General features: G+C 48.7%; 1 protein-coding gene across 4 annotated transcripts in view; it reads left to right on the top strand.

Moving 5' to 3' along the window:
- Positions 1–12,153, top strand: part of LOC138353341 (GATA-binding factor 2-like) — a 153,114-nt gene extending 140,961 nt beyond the window's left edge. For all 4 annotated transcript variants that reach the window (XM_069306234.1, XM_069306233.1, XM_069306231.1 and 1 more), the window contains one exon: positions 11,385–12,153. In XM_069306234.1, the coding sequence (XP_069162335.1) occupies positions 11,385–11,741 (357 nt within the window). In that variant the 3' untranslated portion in view covers positions 11,742–12,153. The remainder of the gene's footprint in view (positions 1–11,384) is intronic.
- The last annotated feature ends 338 nt before the right edge of the window (positions 12,154–12,491 follow it).

Raw genomic sequence — 12,491 nt, 5'->3', positions numbered from 1 at the left:
TAAGACAACCCCCCACCCACCCCCACCATCACCGCTGTTCTGCTGACTTCAAGGGGAACAGAAAGCACGTTCAACAACCACCTGAATGAACGTGGAACCTTCCACATGGCTGCCTGAACCTTCCAGTTTACATTCCGAAAAAAAAATTTTGGGGAAGTTCTATACACTCTCCTCCAAAAAAAACTATATATATTTAACTGTCAAATGTTAGGCAAATCTTTCAAACATTCGGGAAAAGAAAAGCGCCATTTAGGGGAAAAAACCCGCGCCAGCTGGTGCGAGCAGAGGGTCCGGGAAGAAATGGCCACCTGGCGGCCCCGGACTCCACCATCTTGCTTCTGACTCCCACAGTGCTAAACAGTGAGTCATGTCTGCTTGCCACGCCCTCCCGGCTCTTGTGCCACAAGTCACTACGTGCCGGGGTGTTATTGACACTCTGTGCATAGCTAAGCCTTCGGTGCATTGTGGCTCATGACTGTCATCACCCCAACCTTGCAAATTATAACCGCCTTGCTACCCTGAGACACGGAGTGATCCACTTACCGCTGTACTTTGGACACAATATCCCCTTGTCATTAAGGGCAATGTCGCTTACCGGCAGGAGCGACACCCGCTGTATAACTATTCAGAAGAAATGGAAGATATATCACCGCCCTTCAAACACATGTTCCTTGAGAGCCAGAATCCTCACTGCGCCTCGTCTGTAACTAGTGCACTTCCGCCTCTGTTGCCTCCTATCAGAAGGTTCAAGTTACCCTTTCGAGGATGGGTGTCGCGTAGGGCGTAATTATTCCAAAGCGCTGTAAAATATAGCGTCTGCCGTCAAACATCTGTCCGAGGGTAGACTTACGCACCTCTCACGCCGATCGTCAGCGTTGGCTTATCCACGGGGGCTTCCTCCTTGTTTGTGGCCGTCTTGAGTGGCACTTGGGGCTTCCTCCTTGTTTCTGGCCGTCTTGAGTGGCACTTGGGGCTTCCTCCTTGTTTGTGGCCGTCTTGAGTGGCACTTGGGGCTTCCTCCTTGTTTCTGGCCGTCTTGAGTGGCACTTGGGGCTTCCTCCTTGTTTGTGGCCGTCTAGAGTGGCACTTGGGGCTTCCTCCTTGTTTGTGGCCGTCTTGAGTGGCACTTGGGGCTTCCTCCTTGTTTCTGGCCGTCTTGAGTGGCACTTGGGGCTTCCTCCTTGTTTCTGGCCGTCTAGAGTGGCACTTGGGGCTTCCTCCTTGTTTCTGGCCGTCTTGAGTGGCACTTGGGGCTTCCTCCTTGTTTCTGGCCGTCTTGAGTGGCACTTGGGGCTTCCTCCTTGTTTCTGGCCGTCTAGAGTTGCACTTGGAGCTTCCTCCTTGTTTCTGGCCGTCTTGAGTGGCATTTGGGGCTTCCTCCTTGTTTGTGGCCGTCTTGATTGGCACTTGGGGCTTCCTCCTTGTTTGTGGCCGTCTTGAGTGGCACTTGGGGCTTCATCCTTGTTTGTGACCGTCTTGAGTGGCACTTGGGGCTTCCTCCTTGTTTCTGGCCGTCTAGAGTGGCACTTGGGGCTTCCTCCTTGTTTCTGACCGTCTTGAGTGGCACTTGGGCTTCGTAATGATGCTTCGTTGATGTTTGCATTTAATGAACGTTGAAATCTTTGATATTCTACGTTAAAAACATTGACCCTACGTTGACGACGTTGATCCTACATTGACGACGTTGATCCTACGTTATTAGCGTTGATCCTACGTTACTAACGTTGATCTTGCATTGATTTTAGCGTTAATCTGGTATGTTTTGCCCGCTAGGTTAATATGGCGCCTCCGTTGGCACTTGTATTGTGCGAGTTTTGGTCGTAGTCGTGGCGAGTCTGGTCTCGACTAGGACCGAGACCAGACTAGGACCGAGCCTATCTTATCCGTTGTTTCCCCAGTCAACGGAAGTTACATCCTTTCGCTGCCGTTTCACTCAGGCGTAGGAGTGGTCCCTATCGTGAATTTCAAGTGTTTATCATTTGGGTATCAGAGTTAGTCTGCAAGTATGGAATCTACGGACTTTGTTTGGTATGGGGTCGTTGTGTATCAGTTTACGCCGTCCTTGGTCGTCTTTCAGGTCGTATTGGTGTTGCCCTGGTTATTTTCGTGTTGGTTTTGGGTTAGGAGTTTGAGTAGTGGTGGATGAGAGGTCGTGGTGGGTGAGGATGGAAGGGGGGGGTGGGGGGTAAGTGAGGGATCGTGCTGTGGGTGAGAGGTTGGGGTGAGGGTGGGGTTTCGAGATGCGGGTGAGGTGTCATAGAGTGGGTGTGAACGAAGCTGAGGAATGAGGAATAAGGAGTCGGGTGGGTGTTGGGTGGAAGAGGTCGGGTGAGATGTCGGTGTGGTTGAGTGGTACGTGTAGGTCAAGATTGGCGTGGATGAGGGGTGGTTGGGGTGGATGCACGTTTGGGTGAGGAGACCGGTAAGGACGGAAGTGGGTGAGAGAGGGTGGGAATGGTTATGAGAGAGAGAGAGAGAGAGAGCTGCCCACATGTTTGTGGCCTCACTCCCAGCTGTCTGTTAAGACCATACTTATCTTCCTCCCGTCTGGTCTGTGGTTAAGTCACCACAGATCAATAGACATCCTGTAAAGTTAAAACTGTACGGGGGATGATATATTAGACTTTAGTTCTGACAAACTTTGCCACTGGCTAAAACGTCTTCTAAACAACAAACGTCTGTTTCCAAACATTAAATCTCACTAAATTGCCTCGGACGGCTGGCCTCCTCAACTATTTCACTTTTTCATTATTTCTCTCTCTGAGACAGACCGCAAAACATCGGCGTCAGCGTTTCCCCTTTTCTCCTAATGTGGCTCCTTTTCCCCTCTCCTTTACCCCTCTTTCTCTAGTAATTATCATCGCCAAAGCCCCTCATTTGCGGCTTCGGGTTACGAGCACAGCGTCACGGGTATGACTGAACCTGGAAATGTAGAAATGTTTTTGTAGGCAACTCCTTTTTCTTTTCTTTTTTATCTGCGTTATAGTTTAAATTCCTCGGTATGGTCTGGGGAATATGAGGACCTGTCTCTACGCCCCCCTGGTATGGTCTGGAGAATATGAGGGCCTGTCTCTACACCCCCCTGGTATGGTCTGGGGAATATGAGGACCTGTCTCTACACCCCCCTGGTATGGTCTGGGGAATATGAGGACCTGTCTCTACACCCCCCTGGTATGGTCTGGGGAATATGAGGACCTGTCTCTACACCCCCCCTGGTATGGTCTGGGGAATATGAGGACCTGTCTCTACACCCCCCCTGGTATGGTCTGGGGAATATGAGGACCTGTCTCTACACCCCCCTGGTATGGTCTGGGGAATATGAGGACCTGTCTCTACACCCCCCTGGTATGGTCTGGAGAATATGAGTCAGTACAGTTTTAGCGGCCGTTGCATCCTCTGTACTTTACAGTTTAAATTTGTGGAATTTTACTCAGTTGTTACCTCAGGTTAACAGGTGAGAAACAAGGGCAGCTAAAGCAAGTATAGACAACAGCAAAAAAATGACGCAAGGTTAGACTTCAAAGGGGAAACTAAAACTCCGAAGATGAAGGAAAAAATGGTGGGAGGCGGTGGGTCCCGAGTCAGAAGTGTCGGCGCCAGGCTGAAACTCGATATTACTCGTGCTTGTCTCCCTCCCTCGTCCTCTCTATGTTATCTGCCCTTTTTAAAGATAAATTTTTTTGGACAATTTTCATATTTTGAAGTTCTTTAAAAAATATATATATATTTTACAAGTATCGTAACTCTAAAAGGAGCGTTGTTGAGCCCCCACAACTCGTCCCTTCCTCGCCGCCTGTCAAATCACAACTCCGTCACCTTCTGCCACTTTTCCTCTTCTGAAACTCCCACTTCCTCTCCCAATTACTCCAGCCACTTGAACTGGTCGGTACAACAACGACCTCGCTTCTTGCAGCTCGGCGTTCGATCCCTGATTGTCAGAGTAGATAGGCACCGATCCTTTCCTCCGTGCTACCCCCACCTCTGTCCTCATATTGCTTCCAAGTGCTCTACTGGCTAAGCGCTTTTTTCTAATAATTATCTTATCAGAAGAACACTTATCTCGAATAGTTTCCTCTACCACGGGCGAACGCAACAAAATGTTTTGGAGAGCATTAAAGCAACTATAACAAAAAAGTTATGGTTGAATAGGCGTTTTTTTGGGCCTTATGTTTTAGGCTAATGGTTCTTGAGGGGGCTTTTATATAGCCATACTGGCTTAACATTTTATCCTGATAATTGCGTTATTCTTTCTTCGAGTTTTCCCTAATCATCCGACCATTTTCATCCACGTATATCACTGTGATCGTTACTCTTAATGTTAGTTTAAGATATTAACTAGTGTCAGAAACTCGTGATTAAACGCATATGTTACCTGATGTAACACATAGGTAACACATCTATCAGTCTCGGGAGACTATGGAGTTGCGCTCTGAGTCGGTCTGGAGTGGCCTGATGTAAGACTTTTTATACCCATGGTTTGTTGCTAAGTGACAGGCTACGGCTAACCATCCTGTGTGATGGGGATTTTTTTTAGCACCACGTAGCTAGCTTTCTGACACACTGTACTTACCTTCATATATAGTCTAGGGCAGCTGCACAAATGCACATGTACCTAATGTATTAATAACAAAGGTCACCAAACTCCCTTAATTTTTGCCATGTGTTGAGTAGTAGAGTATGGCTATTCACAGTGAAATCTCATTATCGTGCTATATCAATGAGAATTTTTTTTATTATTATTGAATTCGTATTAAAAAGGGGCGCCAGAGGTAGAATTACTGAACGACAGAGCCAGAGGGGGGAATTGTGTGAAACCCTGGTTTGGCTTCAGTGGAAGCCTCGGGAGTCCTAGTGGATGCAGTAGTATCACAGGTTGCATTTTTTTGACCATGTCATTGCGTACTCGTTTAGAGCGTGCATCTGGTAACACCCAGCGCATAGGTTCGAATCCTCATCACGGCTCCTGTGGTCTTTCTCAATATGGCCATGAAACGCATTTTTCGTTCCCGCTGGGTGCATGGGTTATGATGTTAGGTTCAGGCGCATCGCTCTTGGCCGCAAGACCAATGCATGCGATATCCCTGTCCACGATTTGCCCGCGATTTGCCCGCGACCTGTCCGCGACCTGCCTGTGGCCTGCCCGCGGTCCTCACCTGGTAGTCAGAAGTGTCACAAGAAATACCTAAGCAAGCGATGAGTCAAAATAACGTGGCTAAAGTATGTTGACCAGACCACACACTAGAAGGTGAAGGGCCGACGACGTTTCGGTCCGTCCTGGACCATTCTGAAGTCGATTCAAGATCGACTTGAGAATGGTCCAGGACGGACCGAAACGTCGTCGTCCCTTCACCTTCTAGTGTGTGGTCTGGTCAACAAAAAATACCTAATGTTTACCTCCCTCTATATTATGATGTTTACCGCGAATCGATGTTGTTTCACGTTTGTTTACAAGAGCTCACATGATTCGTCGGAGTAATTCGTTTGTTTTTGTTTTCTTAGTTATTTTTTTTCCACTGGGGCTAACGGCCTCATAAGATTTTTTATTTGGATTTTTTTGTCTTAATTAGATTTTCAGCGGTTTTCTTTGTTTAAACCTTAATTGAACTGATTTAGTTAATGAGAGTAACTTGTCTTTTATTGACTAAAGTCAAGATTTAGGAGTCTTGGTTATCTATTTGTTTGTTTATTTATTTATACATAGAATTCCTACACTGATTTTTTTTATTTATTTGCTGGACTTTGTCCTTTAGTTTACATGTGTATTGTCTTATTTAACTTTTTTATTTACATAAAAAAAGCTCATGGTACTTTTTTTTACAACTGAATATTGTAGGAGGCGAGGATCACCGAGGGAAGGCCGTTGTGTTGTTAAAAACCCACGTTTTCAGACGTTGTTGACTGACGTTGTTTGTGAAAATAACGGAGTCGTGGAGATTTATGTTGTTGCAGTGTTGCCAATGGCTCACGAACGCCTGCTTTCTCCAGAAGAGGGATATATGCGTGCTGGTTATGTGCCGGGTCGATGGTGGTAATACTGTTGGTGTTACTTCGTTTAGTGTGTGTGTGTGTGTGTGTGTGTGTGTGTGTGTGTGTGTGTGTGTGTGTGTGTGTGTGTGTGTGTTGTGTGTGTTGTGTGTGTGTGTTGTGTGTGTGTGTTGTGTGTGTGTGTGTGTGTGTGTGTGTGTGTGTGTGTGTGTGTGTGTGTGTAGTGTAGGGTACGGGGTGTAGTGTAGGGTATGGGGGGTGAAGTACAGGGTTCGGGGGTGTAGTGTAGGATACAGGGGTACAGTTTGGGGTACGGGGGTGTAGTGTAGGATACAGGGGTACAGTTTGGGGTACGGGGGTGTAGTGTAGGGTACGGGGGTGTAGTGTCGGATACAGGGGTGTAGTGTAGGGTACGGGGGTGTAGTGTTGGGTACAGGGGTGTAGTGTAGGGTACAGGGGTGTAGTGTCGGGTACAGGAGTGTAGTGTAGGGTACGGGGGTGTAGTGTAGGGTACATGGGTACAGTTTGGGGTACGGGAGTGTAGTGTAGGGTACAGGGGTACAGTTTGGGGTACGGGGGTGTAGTGTAGGGTACGGGGGTGTAGTGTGGGGTACAGGGGTGTAGTGCTGGGTATGGGGTGTAGTGTGGGGGTACAGGGGTGTAGAGTAGGGTATGGGGGTGTAGTATGGGGTACAGGGGTGTAGTGCTGGATATGGGGTGTAGTGTGGGGTACGGGGGTGTAGTGTAGGGTACGGGGGTGTAGTGTAGGGTACGGGAGTGTAGTGTAGGGTACGGGGGTGTAGCGGGTTGTGGCACCATTGAAGGGGGGACGGTCCTACCCCCGTCATGCTTCTGGTAAGTCTGGCGACGACCACACCGCCCTGGCGCCGCGCTACTTCCTCGCTATTCGCGCCCGCGGCCCAGACTTAGGCTCTGTATCATCTCCTAACGATCTTTTATTTGCGCATTTATAGTTATACAAATTACAGAATTTGTTATTTTTCAATAAAGAAGTAGTTTGGGCTGTAGTTTGGAAATTTAGAGGGTCGTTGGCGAAAGCATAATTTATTTTTCGGAATAGTTACTGAAATCGGACAATCCATCTCGCCTTGACGTCGGCTTGGTTGAAGTCGAGGAAGGCTTGCGTTCTTCCTTTTATCTTTGTATCTTGTTTATCTTCTTATTTCCTCTCCCTGACGTTGGTGTAGTCCGGATGCCGAGGAGGCCGAGTATGCCGCTGTTAACGAGCTTTGTTAACGACACGGCATTACACAATGGAAGAATACTTTTGAAATAATAGACAAACATCATTACCAAAAATCACAAGACGTCTGGCAGAGGGGCATTTTTTGTTTTTTGTTTCTTTTTTACTGTTGCTGAGTGAAGTGGAGAAGGAAATATTTAGTGTGTGCCGGAGGAAGTTTAGCGGTGACGGTCGACGGAGCTTGTTTGCTCAAGGAGGGACACACATTATGCACGGATGATCTGATACCCGCTTCCTGTCGACCCTTTTTTGTTCGCTTCGTCTAAAGTCCTCCCACACATCCCTTCCGTTTTCTGTGGAGGCCAACGGAGGCCAACGCTGCTTTTCCTGCCGACTTCAAATGGCACGCGAAATTCCAACAGACTAAAATAAAGAGTCATTGTCTCTTTTGCATAGGCCTAGCACGCAGTGGGTAAACCAGAAAAACCAATGAGAGTGCACTAAGTGCTTTGTTTTTTCCATCTCGTTCCTGATCTTAGGAATCTAGAGAATGTCTTCACACCATAAATCACGTTTAAGACAATTTGTTCACAGTCGAACTGCTGTCGTCGCCACTAGCAGTAAAGGGCTCTTGGCTGATGTTTAATTTTTTTACATTTTGCCCCGAGGGGCGAGTTTATTGGGCAGCGCCACTCATCTTGTGAGTGGACACACCGCCATAGCAGCATGTACAACACTCCCCAATAGAAAGAAAACCCGCTGGGTTGTTCATCCTGTCACTTGTACCCAGACACAGCTGGGACTTGCTTAACTGTCTCAAGTGAACAGCTCCTCGATTGGCTGATGATGTCGTGCGCCGGTACTGAAGGTATCGCCACAGGGGGAGCTACTGTTCGAAAGAAAGATATATAAGATCGTGCAAATAAACACATTAATGGCCTATGGCACGACTCAAGCTACTTTCTCACAGGCTAATTCTAGAATTGATGGGGAGCTGTAATTCTCAGTTGACCTGTATAGGCTAACCTTGAGCTCGAAGTTCATTTTCCGTGTCATGGTAAATCCCATTTGCATGGGGAATTTTAATCCCATTTGCATGGGGAATTTTAATCCCATTTGCATGGGGAATTTTAATCCCATTTGCATGGGGAATTTTCATGAGTGTGACATCGCGGTGTTTATCTCTTGTGAACTACGCTACAATATTTCCTAAGTTTTATCATTTTGGGATTTAATTACATCAAATTCCCGCTTAGAATTGCCTTCAGAACTATTCACGACCCCTCTTAGAGTTAATATTTTGATGAAAGATCCTTCACGTTTTGATCCTAAGAACTAATCATCTCCTTGTTACCCGCCTTGAGTATTTGAAATTATATTTCTCTGATTTGGCATTCGTTCAAAAATTAATGCTTTAACAATAATAATAATAATAATACAAATAATAATATTAATTATTATTATTATTGTTATTATTTCCCTGTTTAGTGGCATACACCGGTTAATTAGTGGAGTTCCCCTTATTGCTTCCCCATAGATTTCCACTTATGAAGTTACACCCCATCCTTCTCTCTTCCACCCCCCCTTCCTTGCCACCCCACCCTCTTTCACCTCCCTCCCTGCCAAGTCCCTCCCTCCCTCCCTATCCCTCCCTGCCTGGTCCCTCCCTACCTCCCTCCCTCCCTCTCTGGTCCCTCCCTACCTCCCTCCCTCCCTCTCTGGTCCCTCCCTCCCTCCCTCTCTGGTCCCTCCCTCCCTCTCTGGAGATTAGCGGTGAAGTAACGACTCATTTTGACTCGGACCACCGCCAACAAAAGGAGTTCAGCCGGCTGGAAGTGAGCCGAGCGGACGCGAGAATGGTGGATGACAAAACTAGGGTGTGGTGGGTCGTAAAACTGACAGACAGACGTAGACAGGTCAATACAATCGCCGTCCAGCGCCTCACGCCCGCACAATGCCGGCCCTCCGCCCCCAAAAGCCTCTAACTCAATGCCCGCGTGGCTACTAGGCTAATTAACAGACCTGTTCGATTTTTCTCTCAAGGCAGTGGGAGGTTTTGAGGGAGGGAGGGAAGAGATGGAGGGGATGATGGAGGAGGTGGAGGGGTTGAAGGAGGAGGTGGAGGGGTTGAAGGAGGAGGTGGAGGGGTTGAAGGAGGAGGTGATGGTATAGGAGGTTTATTATTATTATTATTATTATTATTATTATTATTATTATTATTATTATTATTATTATTATTATTATTATTATTATTATTATTATTATTCTACCACCGAGGGAGGGAGGGAGCCGGTCGGCCGAGCGGACAGCACGCTGGATTTGTGATCCTGTGGTCCTGGGTTCGATCCCAGGCGCCGGCGAGAAACAATGGGCAGAGTTTCTTTCACCCTATGCCCCTGTTACCTAGCAGTAAAATAGGTACCTGGGTGTTAGTCAGCTGTCACGGGCTGCTTCCTGGGGGTGGAGGCCTGGTCGAAGACCGGGCCGCGGGGACACTAAAGCCCCGAAATCATCTCAAGATAACCTCAAGATAACCACAGACATGGCCACACATTAACAATGCTAACCAGCATATGTACATTTTCTTCCGTCCTCCATGGACAGGGTTAGAGGATCTGTTAAACATATAATTTACATAAACAAATAAATAGACAGTGATTTATTGAACAATCAACCACAGAAGGTGATTGTAGTGCTTTGTTGTAGTTGTAGCAGAAGGAGGTGATGGTGTAGAAGGCGTGGGTGATGGTGTATAGAAAGAGGATGAGGTATAGAAAGACGGGTGGAGAGGTCCAAGAACATGAATTAGGGAGATATTAAGGAGGTGGTCTCTCTCTCTCTCTCTCTCTCTCTCTCTCTCTCTCTCTCTCTCTCTCTCTCTCTCTCTCTCTCTCTCTCTCTCTCTCTCTCTCTCTCTCTCTACCTTCTTCCTGTGTGTTCACGCACGCCTACCAGTTACCTGGTAACTAACATTCCTAGCCTGACGTCTTGCTCGGTCTTGCGGTAATCTCGGTGTGAAAAATGACATGCTGCTTTTGTGTGCGTAAATTAGACTTTGCGGTCTACGGGTGAGATGCGGGCGTAGGCCAGCGGGCGCGGCACAGGTAGCTATTCAGGTGCGTGTGGGCGTGGAAGCGGGGGAGCACTGGTGGGGGGTCCCGCAAGCCACAATAGATCCTCCCCAGGGGGGCTGCGACCCCTCCGCAGGGGACCCACCCTGACACACACCACCACAATACGCTCAAATGATGCCCACTTCTACCTGACGCCTCTATGGTCCTCCCGCTGGGGGCTGCAGGGCCGGGAATATATCCCTTGTGGCGGCCTGCGGTAAGGGTGCAAGCGGCGAGGGCGCAGATGCTGCCTTAAAGTTAATCTTGACGTAAGGTGTGGGCGGGGGAGGGCGGGGGGCAGCCAGCCAGTGGGGACAAGTGTGGCGCCCCACGGCTGCTAACCTGACACTGATGGAGGATCCTGCCTTGACCTCGCACGCCCGCGCCGCCCACACGCGCCCACGCTCCCAGCACTCCAAACACTCTCCATCACCACACAATCTACACGCTTTTATTCCAAGCAGTTTATTTGGATCTAATGAATAGCAACATCTTTAATGTCAAGTCCAGTAACGAGATCTTGACAGGACATTGCTAACTATAAACCGGTCGGACGTGAAAACGCGCTAAGCCAGTACAACTATATAGCATTTGGAAGGGATATGAGGACAAGGAGCTGGGATATGAGGACAAGGAGCTGGGATATGAGGACAAGGAGCTGGGATATGAGGACAAGGAGCTGGGATATGAGGACAAGGCGCTGGGATATGAGGACAAGGAGCTGGGATATGAGGACAAGGAGCTGGGATATGAGGACAAGGAGCTGGGATATGAGGACAAGGAGCTGGGATATGAGGACAAGGAGCTGGGATATGAGGATAGGAAGCTGTGATAGGACAGAGAGAGAGAGAGAAGGGTGCCCCAGCTTGGACCGTCAAGGATCGAACATTGATTTACAAGAAGCGAGGCGTCGCTATACCAGCCAGTCCACGTGGCTGGGACCTATAGGGATGGTCTAGGATATACTTAGCAGCTTTCTATCAAGGAATGTGGATTCTAAAACATAATATGTTAACTTGTAGCGTAAAATATGTCTTTAACTGATCTTTTCATGAATAATCGGCCGCTCTTGTCTCCCTCAGGTGGCTCGGCCGCTCTCCATGAAGAAGGAAGGTATCCAGACCCGGAACCGCAAGTTGAGCCAGAAGTCCAAGAAGAAGAAGGGGATGCTAGGCTTCCCGGACATGTTGAAGCCGCTGGACAAGGGCGGCTTCGGTGGCTTCGGGACTGGAGGCTCCGGGTTCGGCTCCATGTCTCACTACATGTACGGCGGCCAGATGCACGGCTCCTCCATGGCGGGCGGCTTCATGTCAGGGCCGCCCGTGCACGGCATGTCGGCCATGTCGGGCGGCCTGGGGAGTCTGGGACTGTCCTCCGCCGCTGCCGCCTCCGCTGCCTCCCTAGGCTTCAGTTCGGGTTTCTGTACTGTAGCCGCGTAAGAATACGCCCAGAAGCACGCCCACTGGATGCATGATCCCTTGAGCGAGCCTCGTATCCCCTTATAATACCCACCTTGGGTAACATTTGGGCATGACGCCCGCATAGTGTACAAAGGAGTGCCTGCAGCTTCTGCAACAGAAGTACCAGCAGAAGCTGCAGTTGAAGGTGCAGAATGTTGCAGACGTATAGCAGCAGCCGCAGCAGTAGCGGATAAGGAAGAGGCAGCAGCTGTATAGAGGTTGTAGGAACAGCTGCTGAGTGTACAGTGTATATAGTGTACTATAGACCACATAGAGACTATTTAATGCATCATTTCTTGTCCTTAAGCTAAGATGAGCATCATATTGCATATTGTAATATTGATTACTGTAATTATTATGTGATACAAATAAAGAGAACCCTTTTTTTGGCCATTTTTGTTTCATTGGCCTCATTATTTGTGACACCTTCACCCCCACACCTGCACCACTACACACCCGCACCACCACACCCGCACCGTCACACACCACACCCGCACCACTACACACCCGCACCACTACACACCCGCACTACCACACCCCACACCCTCACCACCACACCCCACACCCGCACCACCACACACCCGCACCACTACACACCCGCACCACTACACACCCGCACCCCCACACACCCACACCACCTCACCTGCACCCCCACACCTGCACCCTCACACACCACACCCGCACCACCTCACCTGCACCACCACATCCTCACCACCACACCCGCACCAC

Source organism: Procambarus clarkii, chromosome 57 (assembly GCF_040958095.1).
Source record: "Procambarus clarkii isolate CNS0578487 chromosome 57, FALCON_Pclarkii_2.0, whole genome shotgun sequence".
NCBI classification, from domain to species: Eukaryota; Metazoa; Arthropoda; class Malacostraca; order Decapoda; family Cambaridae; genus Procambarus; species Procambarus clarkii.
This window is presented reverse-complemented; position numbering and strand designations above follow the sequence as displayed.